This window comes from Papaver somniferum, unplaced genomic scaffold (genome assembly GCF_003573695.1).
Source record: "Papaver somniferum cultivar HN1 unplaced genomic scaffold, ASM357369v1 unplaced-scaffold_79, whole genome shotgun sequence".
NCBI lineage: Eukaryota > Viridiplantae > Streptophyta > Magnoliopsida > Ranunculales > Papaveraceae > Papaver > Papaver somniferum.
This window is the reverse complement of record NW_020650859.1, coordinates 606,540-630,299: the sequence shown is the minus strand read 5'-3', so window position 1 is coordinate 630,299 and position 23,760 is coordinate 606,540. Positions and strand designations below refer to the sequence as shown.

Below are 23,760 nucleotides of genomic sequence, written 5' to 3'. Positions count from 1 at the left end.
CTATTGAAGTAATGGCAGTGAAGACCACGTTACTTTGAGAATGGGAAGACCGAGAAGAATGCAAATGGCTGCACATAACCAAACTGCATTTGCAGGAGCTTTGCGTGTCGGATGAACTTTTCTCCAGACTGAAGAAAATGGAACTCCTCCATCTCTTGATAGTGCATACACCACCCTGGCTGCACTGGTAGTGATTGACAGTCCACCAAAGAAGAAAGAACCCCAGATTATGAAAAGCAAAATTATTGCTCCAGTCCCACTATGGTACCTTCCGTAGAATGCATCGTACAGTATCTGTGCCGGCACAAATGTTCCGGCCGTCTCATTGCTCGGATCATATAAGTATTTTGGATCCTGTGTGTATATACATCAATCAGAAACAGTAATAAGAACCAAAGAACGAACGAATGAGGGACTTACGCATCTGGAAATGTACTGATGAAAATTGAATCTGAGTATATCTACCTGAATGCTAAATGTGAGGGCTAAGTGATAGACACATTTTTGTGTCTAATTTGATCTCAATACTATATATTGTTGGCACTCGATTTTGTACTAATTTTGTTATTTTATGTATTTGTAGGTATTTTTTGGAAATAAACATTTTTGGAAAATTCTGCTCGAAAAGTTGATTTTGTCACCCGGAGGACAAGTGTTATTCGAACTCTCGCTTTTGGATAAGGGGTAACCTAATTACTAAGGGGCACCCCCAGGTCACCCCAAGGCATCTGCTATTCGCACCCAAGTTCTGGTTAGGGGGAGGACATCTTCTTCCCAAATTCAAAAAAAAACAAAATTGGCGGGAAAATATATTCTCTCTCTGGCAGATTTTCAATCAACAAAATGAAGGTGTTGTGGTGCGATTCAATGGCTAAAAATTGGTAGGAAGATGTGATATAGCTTAAGGAATACAGTATGGGTGTCAGAATCGATCGAATTTGGCTAGAATCGGCTAAACAAGTCATCATCAGAGAACATGGCAGTCACGGGTTTGAGAGGATTTTTTTGAGGGATTCGGACGTGTTATGATGATGCATGGAGGACTCTAGCACACTTTTGGACCGTGTAGAAGCTAAATAAGGGAGTATCAGAGGCTGTTTACGCGTGGAGAATCATTTCAGGGAAGAAAATATTCGGAAAATATTTTCTTTAAACACCGAGTAATGAAGATTATATGGAGTAATTGAGGGAGATTCAACGATCTGTAGGTGTATAAATATGTTCCCTGGGAGTACTAGAGAGGCTGTCGAGAGTTGGGAGAAGATAGGAGAGCCACAGACGCAGAAATCAAGAGTTGATCAAACTCTGTTTCTGCTGCTGCTGATGATGAAGAACACCAAGAACGCGAAGAACGGACTAACGGAAGCAGTCGTTTATCAACAGTGAAAGAGACTCACATTCGTGGGTCGTAGATTTTCAGAGACAACGGCACTTCAGCTCTGTCGTTCATTTTGGACGCCTTCTGTTGGTCGCAGAATCCTGTTTTAGAACATTTACTTATCTTTCTCTTCATTGTAAAACACTTTTGAGCATCAATGAAATATTTTGAGAGGTTTTTCACCATGATGAGCTAAACCCAACACTGGGACGACGGAGGAGACCGTGTTTCATCCATGTGGTAATTTAAATTAATTCTTTATTTACTTTTTGCACCAATTTTAATTGAAATAAGATTTTAAATTAATTACTTGTGATTTCATTTGATGGAGTATGCTTAGTCCTAGGGATTTTTGATATTCCATGCTTAAGAAATACAAGTAATATTTTATAAAATCTATCTTGGCAATAAACTAGAGTTAATATTTGTTTTGTTTTGAACTATAATCGCCTAGAATTAAATTCTGAACCACTTGAACATGAAAAATGGCTGAATCTTTAGTCCCAGTAACTCTCTACCAATTTGTCAATATTTTTGTATATAAATTTTATAAATCTAAAAATCCATTACCTTCACAAGTTCGAGTTTGAACGATACCCCTTATCATCATTACTACAACCACCAAAAATCTTTTATCACTAAGATGTAAGCCCATCCAAAAACCGAAATGATCCCTATACTCGAAAGTATTGCAATAGAACCATTCTTGTCAGCGCCTCTTGTTTCTTCTGTAAGGTGAGCAGCGGCATCATATCCGTAAAGAGAGTTCTGACACACAAGCACACTACGGGAAAAATCATCGTTGACGACACAAGATAAGAGTTGCAGTACCCCTACGATAACTCCATTTCATGCATTGTGGAACGGGGGTATTGTAGAAAGTCCAAGTTTTTCTACAATGGTTGACAAGTGTTGTAAAGGGTGATGTGATTCATGGTTCGACAATAGTTTGTCAATGTTGTGATTCTCTTTTGATTTTTTTTGATAACCTAACACAACTCTTGCTTGTATTGTAGAACAATCGTGGACAACATAAGTAGCATATCGTAGAAACATATGCAACAACAATTACCAGTATTATGAATAATATTTGCACATCACTTGTATGAATTGTCGAACTATCTTGGACAACACAAACTTATGTTGTAAAGTAACTGTTTCGTAGTCGAAAACTGGAAGACAACATCGATTAGTATTGTGAATACTACTATCATTACACTTCCTAGAGTTGTACAACTATACTGAACAACTCCTACTTATGTTGCAAGATTTTTTTTTACAATACCTGATGAGTGCCAAATATTGTATATATTTATCCCTTTTTTGTTGGCATTTAACTCATCTTTTATGCATTAATTCTACATTTTATCCCATATTCTGTATTTTCATTGTTTTCAAGAATAAATATTTTTATTAATTAATTTTGCATTTTTAGGTAATAAATAAAGTCTGGATGACTTGCGGAGCAAAAAGAGCAGAAAAGTAGTGAAAAGCCGGGAGAAATCACGCAAGGAAGCCGCGAAGAATGGTGCGCACAACCTCATTTTCTACACACAAAAACGCCTCCGTTCTCAGCCATCAGATCAGTTCTCAGAAGCATCCGACGGTCGCTCCTTCATAGAGCATCAAAATCTGAAGTCTCTGCCAAGCACCACAGCGCTGAAATTCCAAGCCTTCAGATTAGATGGTAGTTGAATCCAACGGTTGCTCCCTTGCTGTTCATCAAAGTTTGATATCTCCGCCTTACACTACAGTACCTAACTCCATCAAGTACCGTTCGTTTCGTTGTATCACTTCATCCGACGGTCGCTCCTCGCTTGCCTCCGCATCACCGTCCGATCTACCTACCAGCTCCACATCTCACGGCTTAGTCTCGCTGAACATCAAAAATCGATGAAGCCGCCACACACTGGAGCACCCGAACCCTACCACCTAACCAAACACCCCCCTTCTTCCCAAAACAGTCGAGCCCTTCTTCTCCCCCTTCCTTCTCCTCTGCAACTCCACGAACCACCTTCTCCACCTCTGTCACCACCATCTCTACCACCTAACCTCCACCAAATCACTACCAAACACCACATCATCACTCCCTACCTATCTAGACCCCTATTCCCTCCATCTCTCACGTTTCATCCATGAAACCCTAGGCGTGAGAGGTTGATGAAATAGGTGACCTAGAGAGAAATTGAAGGCATGGAGAGGTAGAGGAAGAGAAGATAAAGCATGGGTCGAGTTTAATTTGATGTTGCTACATCAAATTAGGTAAAAATAAATCAAACCCTAGTCTACTGTTAATTTGGGAATTTTTTTTGGTAGAACCCTAATTGTGTCTGTGGACTATAAATTGAGGGTTGTGGGTGTGTTGTAAAAGTATGCTGGACTAGCCAGTGTCCAGAACTATGTTCTGTTAAGGTTTTCCTCTTCAATGTGTTCTGTTCAATTTCACTGCATATGTTAAATGTGCATGTTTTAATTTCTTGTTTTCATATCCTGTTGATGTTTGTTCTGTTAACTGTTATCCATTGTTAACTGTTACTTTGTTCTGTTAATGTTCAGTTTTAATTTCCAATCAATTCCTGTTACATGTGTCCTATTAATGTGTGATGTTCCTGTTGATGTTTGTGTAATGTTAATGTTTAGTTCACTGTTGTTAGTTTAATGGAATGCTAGGCTAGAAACCTTTGAAGCACTGAATTGATTGAGTAATGGAAGAAATCAGTGCTCATAGCAAGCTGATTATCTTGCCATTCCATTTTTGTATGCTTAGGATGCAATGTGTTGATTGAGCATTGGGAGAAACTAGTGCTCATAGCAAGCTAGTTCTCTTCCCATTCTTTAAGAATGCCTTAGTTTTGCTCCATTTCAGTTTCACTATCATCCCTGCCCTTGGCTTAGGCCTTGGTTCATCTTGCATTGTTCTTTGCTTTTGCCCTGTATTGCCCTGTGTTTCTTTTGTTTGCTATTTTCTCCTGCTGTGCATTTTCTTCCTTGCTTGTGCTACTGCTGCTGTTGTTTCTCTTGCACTTGCCTTGCACTGCTGCTGCTGTTGCTGCTGTTTTCTCCAGCTTTGCTGCTGCAGTACTGCTGCTTTCCTTCTTCTTTGCCTTGTGCTGCTGCTGCTGCAACCCTGTTGCTGTTGTTGTGCTGCTCCCCTTCCACTGCCCTGCAGTACTGCACTGCTGCATTGCTTCCCTTGGCTTGTTCTGCTGTTGTTGCCTCACTGCTGTGCAGTATTGCTGCTGCTGCTGCTTTCTTTGCTCTGCTGCTGCTGCTTCCTCTCCAAAGCGCAGCTTTCAAAGCTCAAGTTCAGTCCAGTTCAAGGCCTAGTTCTCAGTTCACTACCAAGCCCAGTTCACAAGTGAACTATTAAGGCCCAACCACAGTTTGGGTTAAGGTAAGCCCAAAGGCCTAGTTAAATCAAAACTGAAGTTCAGTTCCTCAAAGGCCCAAAGGCCCAGATCCTTGACTGAAACCAAAGCCCAAGTTTACAATTCATCATTCAAAGGCCCAAAGCCTAGTGCACTTCAAGACCAACTGAGCCCAAGCTCAGTTCATTTCATTGTTAAAAACAAACCCATTAGACCCAATTTACTCAAAGGAGAATCAAAGCCCAACAATAGCAATTTAGGAACCCAATTAGCTAAACACTCCACCCGATCTCTGTGGATCGACCCGTACTTGCACGAGCTACAACTGACGACCGTGCACTTGCGGTATTACTGTAGGCCCCCGTTTTTATTTGGCTTAATTTTATACATATCTCCGGGCCCACCAAGTTTTTGGCCGGGGATAATTTTTAGGACCTTTTAGAAGCCTACCAATACCCTTAACAGTTGTAATATTTGAAGTAACAACTTCTGTTTTCTGTAAATGAATGTGTAACTACAACTTTTATTAGAAGTTGTGTGCATAAAACTATGTTGAAAAAAAAATTATAGCTGAAACTGGATTGATGAAAGTATTTCACATTCACATTAACCTGCCAGTGCAATACACTTACATTCATTCAAGTTAACCTACTAGTGTTAACCACATACATTCAAAAAAATGGCAGTGATACAAAAGTTAAGTTTTCTAAACACACTCCAAAAAGATTATGAAGATGTCTATGGGAACACTAATCGATCCTTGGGCCATGTAATAAAACTTCCGACAGCATTACTAACATATTTGAACTCTGAAGTTGGCATGTAGACATAAGCATCATCCACATGAGCAGTAATCACACACTGTATGCCAGATCATAATGAATCTGGAAACCGCATCCCATTCAAGTTACTATCATTTGTGGGGGAACTGCCATTTCTATTTCGGTAGGAGCCATCATTGAAGGCCTGACGAAGTCTTCTTCAACCTTAGGTTGGTGGATGGTAACATCAGGCAATGGAGTCATTGGACCATTCTTTCCTTTAGGATCCTAATCCAACATGTTCTTGACCTTGATGCCAATAACACCTTGCTCAACAAAACAAACAACAATGAACTTTAAGTTAGAAGATGACCGGAATTTCCAGAAATAAAGAAAATATAACTCGGCACACGACAAAATAAGTAAAACAGAAAAAAGGCGCTCTTTAGTAGGACTGGAGAGAATGATCAGATAGACGGAATACATTTATGTCACCGTTTCGACAATCAAACCAATAGGGAAATTATCTAATCATCACCTCATACTCTCCACTGTCTCACTCTAAACAAAAATGAAACAAACAAAAGTAAACCAAACAACAATTAATATACTAATGAAATATATATTTTAAGTTAGTAACAATAAATGGTGTAGAAACTGACCAGTCTAAGAAGGACGTGTCTAACGGCTGAATCAATGTACTCGTAAATTAGCTGACCAGAAGAAATCATGTATCCATCCTTGAACTTCATTGACTTTGCACGAGCTTCCCTAAGGTTTTCACTCACAATAACCTGTAACAATTACAAACTTGAAATTTATATCATATCAAGCAGAACAAAGGGTTAAGACTGGAATATACGAAAGAATAGTAGCTGATTGTACCTCGCAACCTTAGGCACCACTTTTCATAATAAATCTCAAAACACCATAGCAAGCCCTGAGCACAGAAATTGCATTAGTTATATATAATGAGATTTGATGATTCATAAATCAAAAGTCAGGACCCTTCAATAGATTTAAAAAATACAAGAATATAATCAAAAAGGAAAAAGCCAGGCTCTGCCAACAAGAAACTGACATTACTGCACAAATGGTCGTAGAACATTCTAATAGTCGAAAATAATACAAAAAACTGTAAGCATATATATGAGGGAATATGGTTACTCTAGCTGATAAACATGAAACTAAGGCATCATGAGCTAAATATCTTGGAAAAGCATAATTCATGTAGTCATATAGATGACACACAGATGTTCGTAGTATTTAACAAACGGCAGGGTAGAAAAGAGCAACTGCGATTCAATTAAAAAACAGACAGTGCCTTTCACTCTCTCCATTATTGTTGAAACCACGCATATCCATACAAAATACAAGTTTAACATGATTCACAAATGGCCGCAGAACAAGATGGTAAGTAAATCCCTTCTAAATGTTGGATAAAATCTTCAACAAAGCACAGTAACTTGACTAAAACATGAGACAACTTGTAATAATCTCAAGATTTCCAACATATATTTGGAAGTACTGTAAGCATACTTCCTAGTGTTCCCACACTTTCACACTTGCCCTATTAAGGAAAATTCAGGGAATGGAAAATTTCACAATTCAATTCATTCCACAATGTAAAATCTGAAGTGACATTATATTTATAACTGGTATCGTTTACCATCTACCAAATTCAAACAGTTTTATCTCATTCATATGGATGAGATACTCACCATAACCTTCTCAGTTCCTGCGTTAAAGTCGCGCAATTATAGGCTGGATATCAAACACCCTTGGTCAGCACTTCTAAAAACCACACAAGCACATACTTCACATCTTCAGCTTATTTGATTCGGTCTCATTTATAAATCCCCTGTGAAAATTGGTGCCTCAGAAGGTAGAAACCCCTGTGAAAATTAAAGCAGTAGAAATCCAATTATCAATCAGTTCATCTAAAATCAATAATAAACTTTAAAAAGAAAAGAAAAAAAAAATCAAACTTACATCAAGGGATAACTGAGAGCACAATTACTATTGTGCTGAACCCTAACATTGCAATTGAATCATGAGAAGATGGGGTATCAGTGTATTCGAATCCATCTCATCTTCTTAACAGCAACTGCAGCAACGATTTACATCTCGTCTTGATTTCAATCCGTAGTTTTGAAATCCGATAGATTTAAGGTGCAACTTGGGTTAGGGATGAATTTCTCTATGGTTAGAGATGGTGAGCTAATAGGTACCGATATTCCATTCTCAATACCACCATTTCAGCATATAACCAGTACCACTGCCATCAACATTACATTCTTCCATGTCTTCTTGTTCATATCCTGCTGCTATAAACACTACATTACATCATCTTTCACAGCTTTAACCTTAATATCAACCTCTCTAGAGATTCTTGAACATAACAAAGCCCCTACTTCCTATTTCATATCCATCTCATTCTCTGCATCTAGTTAATATCCTGTAACAGCAACATTCCATTCCTGCACATATTTGACCATGGCTATCACTCAGCTCAAGTCCAGCACCAGACTCAGCTAACTCCATTATTTGTTTCAAACAACAACAACATGCCCTCAACATGCTCAAGTCGAACACCAGACTCAGCTAACTCCATTCACTTCTTCATCACCAGTTCTGTCATTTACATCCTGAATCTCCAAAACTTGTTGTTTTTGTTCTCAACTGATGGCAACAGTTAACACCACCAGTTACATTCATCTATAGCAGCAGCAGTCTTCAAAACTTCAATATCAAACCGAAACCATGAATATCAACATTATACTTCTTCATCTGAACCCTAACAACAAGCACACAACCACACAATTACCACAAAACCCATCTTCTATGATTGAAATCGAGCTCAGCTTCCCCTTTAATCAATTCAAATCTTCAAATTTATCACAGAATCATACATCCAACACAAACCCTAGCTCTGATTTTATCAATCCTCCAACACAATAGAATCCTAGTTCTTCATAAATCTGCTCATGTCTTCTATCTATATGAGGGAATCAATCGAAACCATCTATGTTTTCAGTTGAAGCTCAGAAACCCTCATTTCGATTTCCACCTCCTCCTTGAGTTCTTCATCTGCATCTATGCTTGAATTAACTTCAAAAACTCTTGTATTCTCTCAAACAGAACCTCACAGACCAATGGTACCATTTACTGCCAGAATTCATCCAAATCACCCATAGAATTTCACTATTTCGGTTATCAACTCAGACTCTACCCGGCTAAAACATCAACCATTCAACCACAAACTCATCGTCCCCAATTAAGCTCAGAGATTTTGATTTTGATTTTGAAATCTAGGGTTTGTTTTTTTCAGCTCAACATTGAGATTCGGGGGGGTTTATTTTTGTTTTGAAATCTAGGGTTCGGTTATGGGAATTGGGATGAGGTTCTAGATTGAGAAGAAGATTTTGATGAATCGATAACTTCTAGAGATGGAAGAATTGAGTTATGTGATGAAGATTTGAAGGAAACTTGAGTTAGGGCCTCCGTTGATTGTTACCGAGAAGAAATTTGGTTTTGTATAACTTGAATCAGTGATGGGGTTGATTAGAATTTGGTTCAGATCTGGATTTGATGAGCTGCTACTATTGACTGTTGCGGATGAGAGAAAAGGGGAGTTAAAGAGAGAGATTGAGAGAAGATGATGAAGAAGAGGGGTCGAGAGAAGAGCAGCGGTGGTGATGGAGCGCCGCCGTCATCTGTGGAGTAGAGGTGTTCTTCAGCGGTGGTGATTGAGAGAAAAACAGATAGGAATTGGGTTCGAGTGGTTGAAGGAGGGTTATGCTTCGGAAAAAAAAAGAGTGAATCCGAATGAAAATGATGGACGGTTGAGATTGTATTTGAGATGCTCATACGGATTAAGAAAAGATCTTGACGGTTGAGATTGTATTTAGGATGCTCATGCGGATTGAGAAGTATGTGTTTCATTTTGTGCTAATACGAGCTCATCTATTCGGTTTGATTATAAACCTTCGACACGAAAAAAATCCAAAAAAAATATGAATAAATGTAGCACATTCTTATCAACATTTTGATATAAAAAAATCCAAAAAATGTATAAGAATAAAGTTGAAAAATAAGAAATCAATCCGATAATTGGTGTGTTTCTTTGTGCTTTTGTGCTTTCTCTTTGTGCTTCCGGTTTGAATTTCGACTAGTTACATAGGTCATGAAGTAATTTTGACTAGTCATACATGTCATGAAGTAGCTTTAGTTCACATTAATAGCATGATATATCATCAAAATCGATAAATATGAAGCTCAATCTCGATTCAAACTTCAAATGTGGTGTAACGACATATAAACTATGAACCAAGAAGCTCTGAGAGGGTTCTGACTTCAAACTTAGAATGATACATCATCAAAATCGATAAATATGAAGCTCAATGTCGATTCGAACTTCAAACTTGGTATAATGGCCTATAATCTATGAACCACGAAGCTCTGAGAGGGTTCTGACTTCAAAATTAGCATGATACATCATCGAAATTGATGAATATGAAGCTTAGTGTCGATCCAAACTTCAAGTTCGGTATAACGACTTACAAACTATGAACAAGAAGTCTGAAAGTCCACAAAAACGATGAATCCAACCATTTACTGGTAAGATTCCATGGAAATATTCTACGAAACCTTAAACACACACAAAACTTGGTAAGAACGATGAATCCATCCATTTACAGGTAAGATTCCTTCGGAATATTCTACGAAACCTTAAACAAACCCTATTTCTGCACATTGGATGCAAACCAGACTCCGAGATCGAAACCTGGCAGCGAGTGGACTACTCTAAGTCAGAAACTTGGTAAGAACGATGAATCCATCGATTTACAGGTAAGATTCCTTCGGAATATTCTACGAAACCTTAAACAAACCCTATTTCTACATATTGTATGCATACAAGGCTCCGAGATCGAAACCTGGCCGCGAGTTGACTACTCTAAGTCAGAAACTTGGTAAGAACGACGAATCCATCCATTTACAGGTAAGATTCCTTCGGAATATTCTAAGAAACCTTAAACAAACCATATTTCTGCATATTGTATGCAAACCAGGCTCCGAGATCGAAACCTGGCCGTGAGTTGACTACTATAAGTCAGAAACTTGGTAAGAACGACGAATCCATCTATTTACAGGTAAGATTCATTCGGCATATTCTACGAAACCTTAAACAAACCGTATTTCGGCATATTGTATGCAAACCAGACTCCGAGATCGAAACCTGGACGGGAGTAGACTACTATAAGTCAGAAACTTGGTAAGAACGACGAATTCATCCATTTACAGATAATATTCCTTCGGAATATTCTACGAAACCTTAAACATACCATATTTCTGCATATTGTATGCATACCAGGCTCCGAGATCTAAACCTGGCCAGGAGTGGACTACTCTAAGTCAGAAACTTGTTACGAACGACCAATTCATTTATAGGTAATATTCTTTCGGAATATTCTACGAAACCTTAAAAAAAACCTATTTATGAATATTGCATGCAAACCAGGCTCAGAGATCGAAACCTGGCTGCGAGTTGACTACTCTAAGTCAGAAACTTGGTAAGAACGACGAATCCATCAATTTACAGGTAAGATTCCTTCGGAATATTCTACGAAACCTTAAACAAACCCTATTTCTCCATATTGTATGCAAACCAGGCTCCGAGATCGAAACCTGGCCGTGAGTGGACTACTCTAAGTCGGAAACTTGGTAAGAACGACGAATCCATCCATTTACAAGTAAGATTCCTTCAGAATATTTTGCGGCTTAGTCACCTGAGCATTTTTTTTGGACATTATATTTTGTTTCACAACTCTTATAAAGGGTTGTCTTAAAATTAGTATATTAAAGAACCACAAACTTGACAGAACTTGTGATAGTGTAGGAATAGTTAGTGATGTAGACTTTCATGCAGGAGGCTGAGGATCAAATCCCCCCATCCTCATTTCTGCCAACGTTCTATATTTTTACTTCAACAACATTTATAAGTGTTGTTATGCATTTTTATTAAGAAAAAAAAAACAACCAAAACTTGTGAACGGTAAGGATGGTTGATGAGCTAGACTTCCATGCAGTAGATTCATGTTCGAATCTCCCTTCTAATCTCATTTTTTCCAACATTCTATATTTTTACTTCAACAACACTTATAAGTGTTGTTATACGTTTTTATTAAAAAAAAGAAAAAAAAAACAAAACTTGTGAAATGTAAGGATGGTTGATGAGCCAGACTTCCATGTTCGAATCTCCCCTCTAACACTATTTTTCATCATCATATTTTGGTGTTCTTCAACAACTCTTGTGAAAATTGTGATAGGCTTAGTCACTACCTTTATGGAACAGAGTTGTTATAGCTAAATGTCGTCACAACGTTTTTGCTTAAGGAGTTGTCGTTTGTTTTCTTAGCGCAACCCCTTGTTTCCTAAGGGTTGGCAGTGATGATATACGACAACTCTTCCTTTGAAACCAGTTGTAAAACATATGATTTTCTACGATGTTTAGCGAAGAGTTGTAAATCTTCAGTTATAGATGTATATTTTTCCCGTAGTGGCAGAGACAGAACAACTGCATATGCACTACTAGTTATCCCAGTTATTTCTGGTGCTTTCTCGAAATGAGTGAATACGTAAGAAGCAGACTGTGTCAACGATACCAAAGGAAGCATGATTACTATTACTGTACCGCCAACAACCTGTCAACAGCCAAACCGTAATGCGAAATTGATAACGAGAAATCCGAGCATCTTCAACCGTGTACAGAAGAAAGATGTTTATGCTATTAACACTCCATTTTCACTAATTTAGCGCGCAATGATTAAGCTAGAGTGATACTGAAAGTGTTTTTTATCACCTATGTGCCAATTCCAGCAACAAGGCCAATAGTTTCAAGCCAAGCACAGCACCATGACGCGAAAGGTCCCCAGTTTGGACCGGCGAGATGAGCTGCCCAGAAGTAAAGGGAACCAGTTGTCTACATGGTAGGAAAAATATTAACCATCAGGATTCAGGAGACAAGATTCAACCATTGTGGTCAAACACCTCTGACTTGATTTGACGATAGTCAAACTCGGTCGAGTGTGTTAGCTAGTTAGTGACTCGTTGACCCATTTGCACATGCAAATGAATTTATACTAATATTTTGCATCGACAGAAGAAAAGGATTAACAGAAAGAGTGTGATAAAAAGATTAGATGAAGATGGTTAATCATAACAAAGCTACCAACTCATCTCCCGATCTCTAACCTTTTTGCTCCTCTTCAAATGAAGTTACATTGGACAGTTCTAATAATGTGTTGGTTTTTCATCCAGTGTGACTCAAGGGAGTACTGGTGACGAGTTGAGTCCAACTTGTGTATCCTCTCTCTTGGGTATTATGATTCAAGGTGTCGCTGCTGGGCTGTGGTATACACTATGCATCTCAGCAGAAGGTGGTGTGTACTGTACTCTTTTGGTGGAAATCAATTTGGGCAGTTGGGAACTGGCGCTGAGAATGCAAAGCTTGTTTCTTGTGGCGCTCGTCATAGTGCTATAATGACAGGTATTTTTCTGGACTATTTAGCTGAGAACAACAGAAATGCTGTTTGGCGAACCATCTGACGCAGCTCTTTTTTTGTGTTCGTTCAAGATGATAGGAAGGTGTTTTGCTGGGGATGGAACAATTATGGTCATCGGGTAGTCATTCTCGGGTATTTCTTTCTCTTAGAATGCAGAGATTTTTACTTATTAGCAGTTTCTTACATGGGAGACATTGAATGTACAGCTTGGCTTAGGTGATGTGATAGACCGCAATATGCCATCTCAAGTACCATTGGATGGTTTTGTCCCAAAGAACATTGCTTGCGGCTGGTGGCACACATTGGTATTGGCTGAATCACCAACATAAATTTGGAGGTGTAGGTGTGCAGACCCAGTTTTGTTAGGTAGATTGCTTGAGATGTTGTAACATGAATAATTTCCGGTATTGGAGAGTTTCCTGTTTTTTCCTTGTTAGTTTGTAGAAAAAAGCATTTGTATATATTGTAAGGGACACATAAAATCAATAAGAACCAGTCTCTGCATTGAACTCGTCAGATTTGAAACCCAATTTGTAAATTATGATGGCTCAAGTATACTAAAAATATAGAACTTGCATTTCCAGGCGTCGGATTTTAGGTCCCGGCAGTTCTTCCCTCTATAAATATAGAACTTGCATTCGATACTTCATTTGCGATAAATACGCAGAGATAAAAGAGTGATAGACTGGATGCATTTTGAGATTAAACCATCATCTGATGAAACTCATGGAAATCAAGTGTTCCATTTTTGTCGAGATCAAAACATTGTATCATGGAAACACACTGTTGGTAAGATTTGTCCTCCCCAAGCCGGTTTAACATGCGTTGTAAGCTCTTTGGTGTTATGCATCCACACCCTTTCTCAGCTTCATACATCTCAAACGCCATTTTCAGATCTTCAACGTTATCATGTACAACTGCATCAGTACTACTAGCACTAGCACCACCACCATTAGACGGTGGTGGTGATGGTTGTTTCATCATCAAAACCATGAAATCTTGGAAGCTTAACAAACCGTCTCCATCACTATCAAGATCATTAATCACACTTTGAACTTCATCGTGTGACAGAGACTCTCCTATCGACTCGAAATAAGAACGTAGTTCTAAACTCGATATCTTCCCATCACCATCTCCATCAAAATAACGAAAAACTTCTTTAAACCTGTCTTCTTTGTTACTGTTTCTACTACCATTTCTTTCTTTGGTAGACAAAATATTATCTCGAACGGGTGACGATAACGGTGGAGTTGTAGTATTTCTCGGTGAAGAAGAAGATGATGATAATGAGGAGAGCGATCTTTTAAGACTGCCAGTGATACTTGATAGTTTAAGATTCTTGGTTTTGAACCTTGAGGATGACGATGACAACCATTTTTCTGACTGCTTTGGAACCTCAGCACTCGTCATTGTAGTTAGATAGTAGAATACAAGGAAATAGAATATTGATACCTAAGAGCTGCCAAAGGGTTAGCATTTATACAAGATCTGGTGGTGCAAGCATGATTGCGTTTGCCAGTCTACGTCGTGATAAATGTAGAGATATATCTTCCAAGAAATTTACAGGGATTAAGGTTGCGTAATCGGTTGGTATAATGTTTGCGTCAGAAATCAGACTAGTGGGCATCTAGGAAGCTGCAGTGCAACTTCCAATAGTCCTAGAATTTCCAGTCACTTTTCTTATCTTGGTTTTTAAATCAACATCTCCTTTTCCACCTAATTTCATTCAACTTCTATGGAATTTAATTTACCTACTAGTATTATTTTGCCATTTCTTACCCCCTTTTTTAATCTTTTCTAATGGGACTGGTATATGAGCTACAAGCCGCTTCAAACGTACTATAATAAATAAATCAATGTCATAAGCGTGCAACATGAAACATGCATGCGGCGTGCCGGTGGAGACTAAAACAAAATATTCCAAGATTTAGAAGCAGTGAATAGTAAGTAAACCCATCCGAGTGGCAAAATGGTTCTATCTATACTCGTAATCATGCCTTTTGTTCAATCCTAGTTAAGATCTAATAGGCGAATTCAAGATTCCCAAGAGGTGAATTCAAGATTGCCAAGTTCAAAATTTAAATGGTTCACCTTAGGACCCAAATTTGTCGAAAGACCTGTCTTCATCAACTTAACAGTACTGCTCATGCACCACAGCGTGCATCAACCTCTCAAAAGCCAATAATTCTAGGTTTACCAGGAATTAATCCTGGGATAAATCCCGTCCTTCACATCATGGGACCCACTTCAGCCTTCACATATCCAAATACAAACGACACATTTCTAGTTGTATCCCAACTAACACCGATATGGAACACTTATCCATTGTGGTTATCAGGCAGCAACTCCTCGAGAGGTTACCCATTTTGTGAATACTCTCAGCCTAGTATGCTTAATTGAGAAGTTTTTCGCATAAATCAATCAAGTATATACATCAGACCTCGGGATTAGGAAAGGATAAACCATTACTTATATTCCTTTCGACCAACCACTACTAAATATCGGGGTATTACAAGGTGATACTCAAAAGCCCTTTTTGAAGTGACGCATAAGCATTATGGTTTCTGCTATGAAAATATCACTACTCTGCCTTTTGGGATGCTCATTTGTAAATTGGGAGAAAGTTTCGTCAAACATATGAAGATCTCGAGGTACAGGTCGAAGATCTTGAAGAGTAATGCTGGGATATCTAAATCAATCCATGAAGAACTTGCAAGGATTTAGATTCTGAGTTATTGATGAATGGTGCATAATTTTCTTGAAAACCATATGAATAATAAAATCCCTCAACAACATTTTATATTTTATTTTGATATGGTGGTCCGAGAGAGATTAAAACCGAAGGGTTTCTTGATCTTGTATGAGAAGGTTGGAAGAATGAACATTTAATTCTATAATAAATGCACAATATACATGAGCGTGAGTTAATCGCCTAATAGAGTAATTTGTTTTAGCTTAATTGTTATTGTTACTTATATTAAAAATCTCATGTTTGACAAAAAAGAAACAGAAACAAACTTATGTCTAGAAGAAAACTCGAAGCCAACAAATCGTAAAGGCTTAAAAAGATTCAACTATGTCGTGGTATGATGTATAATTCTTCTGCAGGATTTTTTTGTAGTTTTCGAGCAGTTATAACCATCCTTGTATTTAGTTTTCTCCAACATCCCAACAAGAAAAGGATAAAGTGAATCAAGAGATAGTAAACGAAGATACATTTATGGGAGTGTAATAATCATCTAGGAAGCAAATGTTATAGGTGAGGGACATATTTGTAGTAAATAAATTTAGTTAGAATATGAAAATTACAATGATGTCCAGGACATTCATGAATTGGTAGTTAATCCGTAATTGTGTGTTACATTATCAAATCTTGAATTTAGATGTAGCAAGTAATATTTTTGATTTAATAGACGCACAAAAATCACCAAGAGTTCATGAAATATCTTCGCCATGTTTTCTGGGTCAAATCTGACTCAAAAGTTAAACCCATGAGTCATTGGCATTTGGTTCTCTGACTCTAACGGGTACAAGTTAGGCAGGGAAAAAATCTGACTCAAACCAAAAGAACAAATGGCTATCCAAGTGGAAAAATGGTTCCATCTATACTCGTAATACATCATGCTTTTTTTTCTTCTTTTTTTTAGACGCAGCTAGGTCTGATTGAAATTACCTGTCTCAGAGAAAAAATGTCCAAAAGTAAATTCAATCATAATTATAAGATCTAATAGGTGAATTTAAGATTCCCAGGTTCAAAATTTAAATGGTTCACCTAATTAGAACCTAACTTTGTCAAAAGTTCTTCTTTCATTAACTTAGCGGTACTGCTCATACCACAGCATGCATGAACCTCTCAAAACCCAATAATTCTAGGTTTATCAGGAATTAATTCTGGCATAAATCACGTCCCTCTCATTACATGGGACCCCACTTCAGCCTTCACATATCCAAATACATGCGGCACATTCCTAGTTGTATCCCAACTAATATCGATATTGTCCACACTTACCCACTGCGGTTATCAGGCAGCAGCTCTCAGTTTATCAGGAAGCAACTCCCCTAGAGGTCATCAATCTTGTAAATACTCCTGGCCGAGCACGCTTAACTGAGAAGTTTTTCGCACAACTCAATCAAGTTTATCCATCAGATCTGGGGGTTAGGAAAGGACAAACCATCACTTATATTCCGTCGGCCAACCACTACAAAATATCAAGGTATTACAAAGTGAATACTCAAAAACCCTTTTTGAAGTGACGCACAAGCATTATGGTATCTCCTATCTAAATATTATTGCTCTGCCCTCTGGGATGCTCATTTGTAAATTGGGAGAAAGTTTCGTCAAACATATGAAGATCTCGAGGTACAGGTCGAAGATCTTGAAGAGTAATGCTGGGATATCTAAATCAATCCATGAAGAACTTGCAAGGATTTAGATTTTGAGTTATTGATGAATGATGTATATGAATAATAAAATCCCTCAACAATTTTTATATTTTATTTTAATAGGGTGGTTTGAGAGTGATTAAAATCGAAGGGTTTGTTGAACTTGTATGGGAAGGTTGGAAGAATGATCATTTAATTTTATAAAAACTGCAGAATATATATGAGCGTGACTTAATTTCTTAATAAAATAATTTGTTCTATTTTAGCCTAATTTTTACTGTTACTCTAAATAAAAAAACAAAAAAAAACTCATGTTTAGAAGAAAACTCGAAGCCAACAAATCACTAAGGTTTAAAAGATACAACTATGTCGTGGTATGATGTATGATTCTTCTGCAGGATTTTTTATAGTTTTCGAGCAATTATAACCATCCTTATATTTAGTTTTCTCCAATACCCCAATAATAAAAGAAATGAATCAAGGGATACTAAACTCGCATATACATTTATGGGAGTGTAATAATCATCTAGCAAGCAAATGTTATAAGTGAGGGACATATTCCTAGTAAATAAATTTAGTTAGAATATGAAAATTACAATGATGTCCATGACATTCATGAATTTGTAGTTAATCGGTAATTGTGTGTTACATTATCAAATCTTGAATTTAGATGTAGCATGTAATATTTGCGATTTAATAGACACACAAAAATCACCAAGAGTTCATGAAATATCTTCGCCATGTTTTTTGGGTCAAATCTGACTCAAAAGTATACGAGTTAGTTAGAGTCATTGGCATTTGGTTCTCTTACTCCAACGGGTACAAGTCAGGAATTAGGTTCGAATCAGATAGGGAACAAATCTGACTCAAATTAAAAGAATAAATGGCCTAACATCTGACTCGTGTTGAGTGAGGAATCGACTCAGATCCAAATCAAGAGTCAGACACGAATAAACATGCTATAGGTCCATTTTTCTGTCAGATGAGCAGGGGCATCATATCCCTGTAATTTTGTAACACCATAATATATCAACTGCTTGCAGGAAAGCTTCTTGAATGAATTTTGTAATCTATCTGATTTAGTATATGCTTTGGTCGAATGGGAGACTCCAGTGTCCGGCCAAACATCGCCAAGCCCCGTGCTGATCTACAGAGTATTCAACTATTCTGAATTCGCTTAATTTGTTTCTATAATATATAACGATCGATGTACACAAGCAAATCAATCTGGGTATATGAATCCCATCTTATTTCCTACAAACCATATATTATGAACACCATTACGAATACGAACATGAAGATCGTTTTCATCATTCTGAACATTGATATCATCGTGTTCAGAACCCTGATCAATGTTCCTGACAGGTCCTTTGAACCATCTCCTTGCATCCAAAACCCACCAAAGCATAATGAGCGTCAAAAATATCCCCACTGCAACAGGTGCATAGTTAAAGGTATCCCAGCTTATGGGATAAAGAGTCGGAAGCAGAAAAACCGAACAAGTATAACATATCCACATGAAAGCTACAAAACAGATCGGTCTTCTTGCATTCCCTAAATAAAACGGTCCTGGTTTGAACTTCTCTTCTTTCATCACCATCCTCGCAAAAATCGGGACTGCGTATCCTCCAACCCAGCCGATCGTTGCTATCGAAGTTATGGCAGTAAAGACTACATTAACTTTCAGAATGGGAAGCCCAAGAAGAATGCAAATGGCTGCACATAACCAAACTGCATTCGCGGGGACTTTGCGTGTTGGATGAACTTTTCTCCAGACGGAAGAAAATGGAACCCCTCCATCTCTTGATAGTGCATATACCACCCTGGCTGCACTGGTAGTGATTGACAGTCCACCGAAGAAGAATGAACCCCAGATTATGAAAAGCAGAATGATGGCTCCAGTCCCACTCTGATACCGTCCATAGAATGCATCATATAATATCTGTGCCGGCACAAATGTTCCCGCAGTCTCATTGCTCGGATCGTATAAGTATTTTGGATCCTGTGTGTTTATATCTCAATCAGAAACAGTTATAAGAATGAACAAACTAACGATTGAGCGATATCCAGAAGCCTATACCTGAATGCTAAATGTGAGGGCTAGGATGTAAGCCCATCCGAAAACCGAAATGATCCCTATACTAGAAAGGATTGCAATAGGACCATTCTTGTCAGCGCCTCTTGTTTCTTCTGTAAGATGAGCAGCGGCATCATATCCATAAAGAGAGTACTGACTCACAAGCAGAGATAAAACAACTGCGTATGCGCTGCTTGTTATCCCAGTTATTTCTGGAGCTTTTTCGAAATGAGTGAATACGTAGGAAGCAGACTGTGTTGTTAACGAAACCAAAGGAAGCATGATTACTATTACTGTACCGCCAACAACCTGTCACCAGCCAAACAGTAATGCAAAAATTATAACGAGAAATCCGAGCATCTTCAACAGTGTACAGAAGAATGATGTTTATGCTATTACCTGCCACCAGATAGAAATGATATCTATGTACGCGATAACTTCTAACGCGAAGGTGTTGAGGACCGCCCAGATGATTGTAAGTCCAATGTACATACACAAGAATAGCCATTTGGGTGTCAAGTATCCTCCGTCTTTGTTTGTTCCCGTACTAAGTAAAATTATACTCTGCAATACCTGAGATCCTGCAAAAGCCTACATGTAAGAAACTAGATTAGCACTCCATTTTCACCAACTTAGCGCGCAAATACGGTTGATTAAGCTAGAGCGAGTACTGAAAGTGTTTTTTATCACCTGTGTGCCAATTCCAGCAACAAGGCCAATGGTTTCAAGCCAAGCACAACACCATGATGCGAAAGGTCCCCATTTCGGACCGGCAAGATGAGCTGCCCAGAAGTAAAGAGAACCAGTTGTCTACAAATATGGTGCAAAACATAACATTCAGGATTCAAGACCCACTATTGTGGTCAAACATCGTTGACTTAGTTTGACAATTGTCAAACTCGGTCGAGTGAGCCAGAGACTGGTTGACTCGAGTGCACATGAAAATTGTAACATTTCATCATCATCGATAAATACAGAACAAGAGGAAAATATAGTATAATATTGTATCACTACAAAGAAATTAGATGATTTACCGGAAAAGATGAGCAAATTTCGGACATGGCAATACCGACAAACCAGGTGAAGAAGGAGACAACCACCCAACCCCATACAAGACTTGCCGGTCCTGCATACTGAAGGCTGGATCCGAACAAAGGTGTTATTCCGGTGAACAGCGTCATGGTTGAAAATGATATCGCCAGCGTTTTGAATAGTGTCTGTAAAAAACATCAATGGAAATTAAAAAAAATATCAGTGGAATATACTTATTAAGAATTATCAATGGAAATTAAAGAAGATATATACTAACCATTTCTCTTCTGAGTTCTTGCTTGTAACCCAATTCATTGAGACGCTTCTCTCCTGAATCCATCATCATCATTTTTGATATGATGTTCTTGCTAGTCTCCGACTTGATCCGGCCACCCTCTCTAAAGACGTACAGCTGAATCTTTGGAATGAGATTCAGTTCTAGCTCAAACGGGAAAACAAGGACAGGGTGTATAAAAAAGAAGCAAGAAAGGGAATTATTCAACAGAAATTTTGATTTATTTATTTATTGTTGGTGTGTTTGAAAATGGAATGAGCATCTCAAGTAGTAAGTAAATAATATGCCATGGATAGTGACTTCCATACATGCAGGTGGGAATGCGGGATGAAAAATAGCGAAGGTGAGCTGATTTTCAAGGGAGAATCAAGTGCCAAGTCCAAATTCAGCATTTTTCGTCTAGATAGTCAAAGACTCAACCCAGAAGATCCAATTACAGCTCAGTCTCTCGCATTGTTTATAGTAATTTGAGAGTACCAACAATTTGACTTTGAGCTGCTTTCATTGATCTTATCATTTGAGTCACATCTTCTTTGCTCAGGCGCATTTCGGATCTAGCGCTTCGCAATAAGATTGACTAAATTAATTGAATTGATTAAATATCGTTCATACTTTTATGGTGTTGCTGATAAAAATGCACGAGCAGTGCATGAGGAATGCTCAACATGAAAACCAACCATTTTACATATAGTCAGTAGCGAATAAACTTGAAAGGACACTTAATAAAAGAAAAAATAAATTATCTAAGTTAATTAATTAAATTCCGTACGTATTTTTACGGTGCTACTGATAAAAATGCACAAGGAATATCAAGTCAACCAACTATCCAGATAGACCATTGACAAGTTGTGTAGGAATAAAATATCGCACATATGTTATATGCGAGCAAGAGATAGTCAGGTGTGTGTGAAAGACATCGTACAAATAAGGATAGGGTGACGAATTGAATGATGTCAGCTTAGTTACAAGTAAAGTATGAAGATTTGTGCGAAGCCTGTAAAATCTGCGAATATAACCAATATACATGTGCGATAATAAAATAAAGGATCACTTAACTGTCATCCATTATGTAATATCTTATATAAAGGGTAGATGACCCATATGGAAGGAGATTTCTTTTTAGGATTCTTGGACAAGAAATTAGGAGAGAAAAAGATTGTAAAGTGAGAGAGAGTAAACTTAAGATTCTCATTACTTTGTAATTGTTCTTATGATCTTAATAAAGAAAGAGATGATTTATATTGATCTGGGTTGAATATTATTAGACTCTCATATTTGATTGGTCGTAGGATTTACTGAAACTACAAGTTGAACACTATTGATGCAGGTAGTGCCCACATGATGTAAACGAGGAGGGTGCATCACAAATGTCAGTTCTAACCTCTATTCAAAGAAGTAACCATTCAAGAATCCGTTATCCACCTAACAAACATTCTCCAATTCCTTCCCTTTTGGATATCCAACTTTCCTCATTTCCACAAGATTTCAGAGAAAAAGTTAACATCAATCACAGTATTGTTTCCTCGAAAGAGACGAATAATATTCATCTTCTTCCGGTTGATGTTTGAACTCCTTCAAGTGATCTTGTTGGATCTATGAGAGATTCAAATCAAACTAGATAAACTCTATTTTCAGTATACACATTACACACCAAAAAATACACAAATACAGAGAATGCAAAGGTGGCAGATGGTTGCATGAAACATCACATGGCAGACTACCCAGTAACTAACTTTACTTATATAGCTTAGAGATGGTTTATGGCGGTCATTCTAGAGTTTTTCAACATACTGTACTAGCACCCAGAGCATGATGCAAGACCGACTGTTAAAGAAGGAAAGTTGGGGAGGTACCCATGTCTAACCGAAAGTCTACCTTACAGAAACGAAATGGATTAACTAGTAGTAATTCCAAACACCATAATATCATCGTCCCCGCTCATATTTGGAATTTCTTCTCTTTGGTAATCCAACTTTCCTCATTTCCACAAGAACAAAATGATAAAATTGATGGTTTTTTGTTTGATAATCTTCGTTCCCCTCATATTTGGTATCTTACAGCAAAAGGTAAGATCTTACACCATTCTCTGCTCTTGTGTATGAATGATGAATTGTCTTGATTTCTTCGAGTGTATACTGATGCTTCCAGTTCATTGTGTTGTCTTTACAGATGGAAACAGATTGTATGATCTTGAAAGGTGACAAACTTATACTAAGAGGCATGATGTTTCATGGATATCATGGTGTTCTCCCCGAAGAGAAAACTCTGGGTCAGAAGTTTGTGATTGATATGGATGCATGGGTTGATCTTCGTGAACCCGGTAAATCTGATAATATAAATGACAGTGTAAGCTATGTGGATCTTTACAAGTGAGTACTCTAATAACCCTTTCTGGAAGATCGTATATAAATACATACATTTTGACGTACGAGTTGTGTTAGATCAATAATTTGTGCCTCTTACACAGCATTGTGAAGGATGTAGTGGAAGGACCTGGTTTTAATCTTTTGGAGACGGTGGCTCACCTCATCGCCACAAAAACGCTTGAAAGGTTCTCTCAAATATCTACGGTTCGTGTGAAGCTTGGGAAGCCTCATATGTCCATTCAAGGTCCGGTTGATTATTTAGGGATCGAGATTTTTAGGTCCAGTGATTTTATGTCGAATACTGAGCTTTGTAGTTCTCGGAGTGGTCTTTGAACTGGTTTCATTTATATTTTCGTAATAATAATGTACATTTATGTGCAAATTCACTGATCTAAATAAACTTCAGTTGAATTTTTTGATTGTAAAACAACAATTAAAAATTAAAGAATACTGCATCCGTTTCTGAAAAAGAAATATTTTTATTTTTTTAATTTGATCTATTTTTAGAATAAAATGAAAAAATAAAAATATGTAA

The 23,760-nt window shown here is 37.7% G+C and overlaps 3 protein-coding genes, 1 non-coding gene and 1 pseudogene across 4 annotated transcripts; 1 reads left to right on the top strand and 4 right to left on the bottom strand.

The window, feature by feature from the left end:
* LOC113344577 lies at positions 1 to 13,126 on the bottom strand (annotated as a pseudogene).
* LOC113344759 lies at positions 5,969 to 6,052 on the bottom strand. The gene has a single exon (XR_003357913.1). It is a non-coding gene; the product is annotated as a small nucleolar RNA Z102/R77 (small nucleolar RNA).
* Positions 13,127 to 13,554: 428 nt separating the features above from the next.
* Positions 13,555 to 14,527, bottom strand: LOC113344723 (probable calcium-binding protein CML41). Its single transcript, XM_026588660.1, has one exon. It carries the CDS (start codon positions 14,480 to 14,482, stop codon positions 13,775 to 13,777), a length of 708 nt encoding a protein of 235 aa, XP_026444445.1. The 5' UTR covers positions 14,483 to 14,527; the 3' UTR covers positions 13,555 to 13,774.
* Positions 14,528 to 18,604: 4,077 nt separating this feature from the next.
* On the bottom strand, positions 18,605 to 21,084 carry LOC113344575 (amino-acid permease BAT1 homolog; the record flags this gene model as incomplete). Its single annotated transcript, XM_026588524.1, has 6 exons — positions 18,605 to 19,457; positions 19,536 to 19,841; positions 19,932 to 20,123; positions 20,223 to 20,342; positions 20,567 to 20,749; positions 20,842 to 21,084. Coding segments are annotated over 6 exons (1,824 nt in total), but the record flags the coding sequence as incomplete, so codon positions are not given.
* Positions 21,085 to 22,388: 1,304 nt separating this feature from the next.
* Positions 22,389 to 23,638, top strand: LOC113344744 (dihydroneopterin aldolase 2-like). The gene is made up of 3 exons (XM_026588681.1): positions 22,389 to 22,925; positions 23,029 to 23,228; positions 23,327 to 23,638. Exons 1-3 carry the CDS (start codon positions 22,857 to 22,859, stop codon positions 23,556 to 23,558), a joined length of 501 nt encoding a protein of 166 aa, XP_026444466.1. The 5' UTR covers positions 22,389 to 22,856; the 3' UTR covers positions 23,559 to 23,638.
* Positions 23,639 to 23,760: the final 122 nt, after the last annotated feature.

What these genes read in the sequence shown, in the direction of transcription:
- LOC113344723 (XM_026588660.1), bottom strand. Translation starts at nt 14,482, where the DNA reads ATGACGAGTGCTGAGGTTCCAAAGCAGTCAGAAAAATGGTTGTCATCG.
- LOC113344744 (XM_026588681.1), top strand. Translation starts at nt 22,857, where the DNA reads ATGATAAAATTGATGGTTTTTTGTTTGATAATCTTCGTTCCCCTCATA. An exon ending in TTGGTATCTTACAGCAAAAG is followed by an intron (nt 22,926 to 23,028) that starts GTAAGATCTTAC and finishes TTGTCTTTACAG; the next exon opens with ATGGAAACAGATTGTATGAT. An exon ending in AGCTATGTGGATCTTTACAA is followed by an intron (nt 23,229 to 23,326) that starts GTGAGTACTCTA and finishes CCTCTTACACAG; the next exon opens with CATTGTGAAGGATGTAGTGG.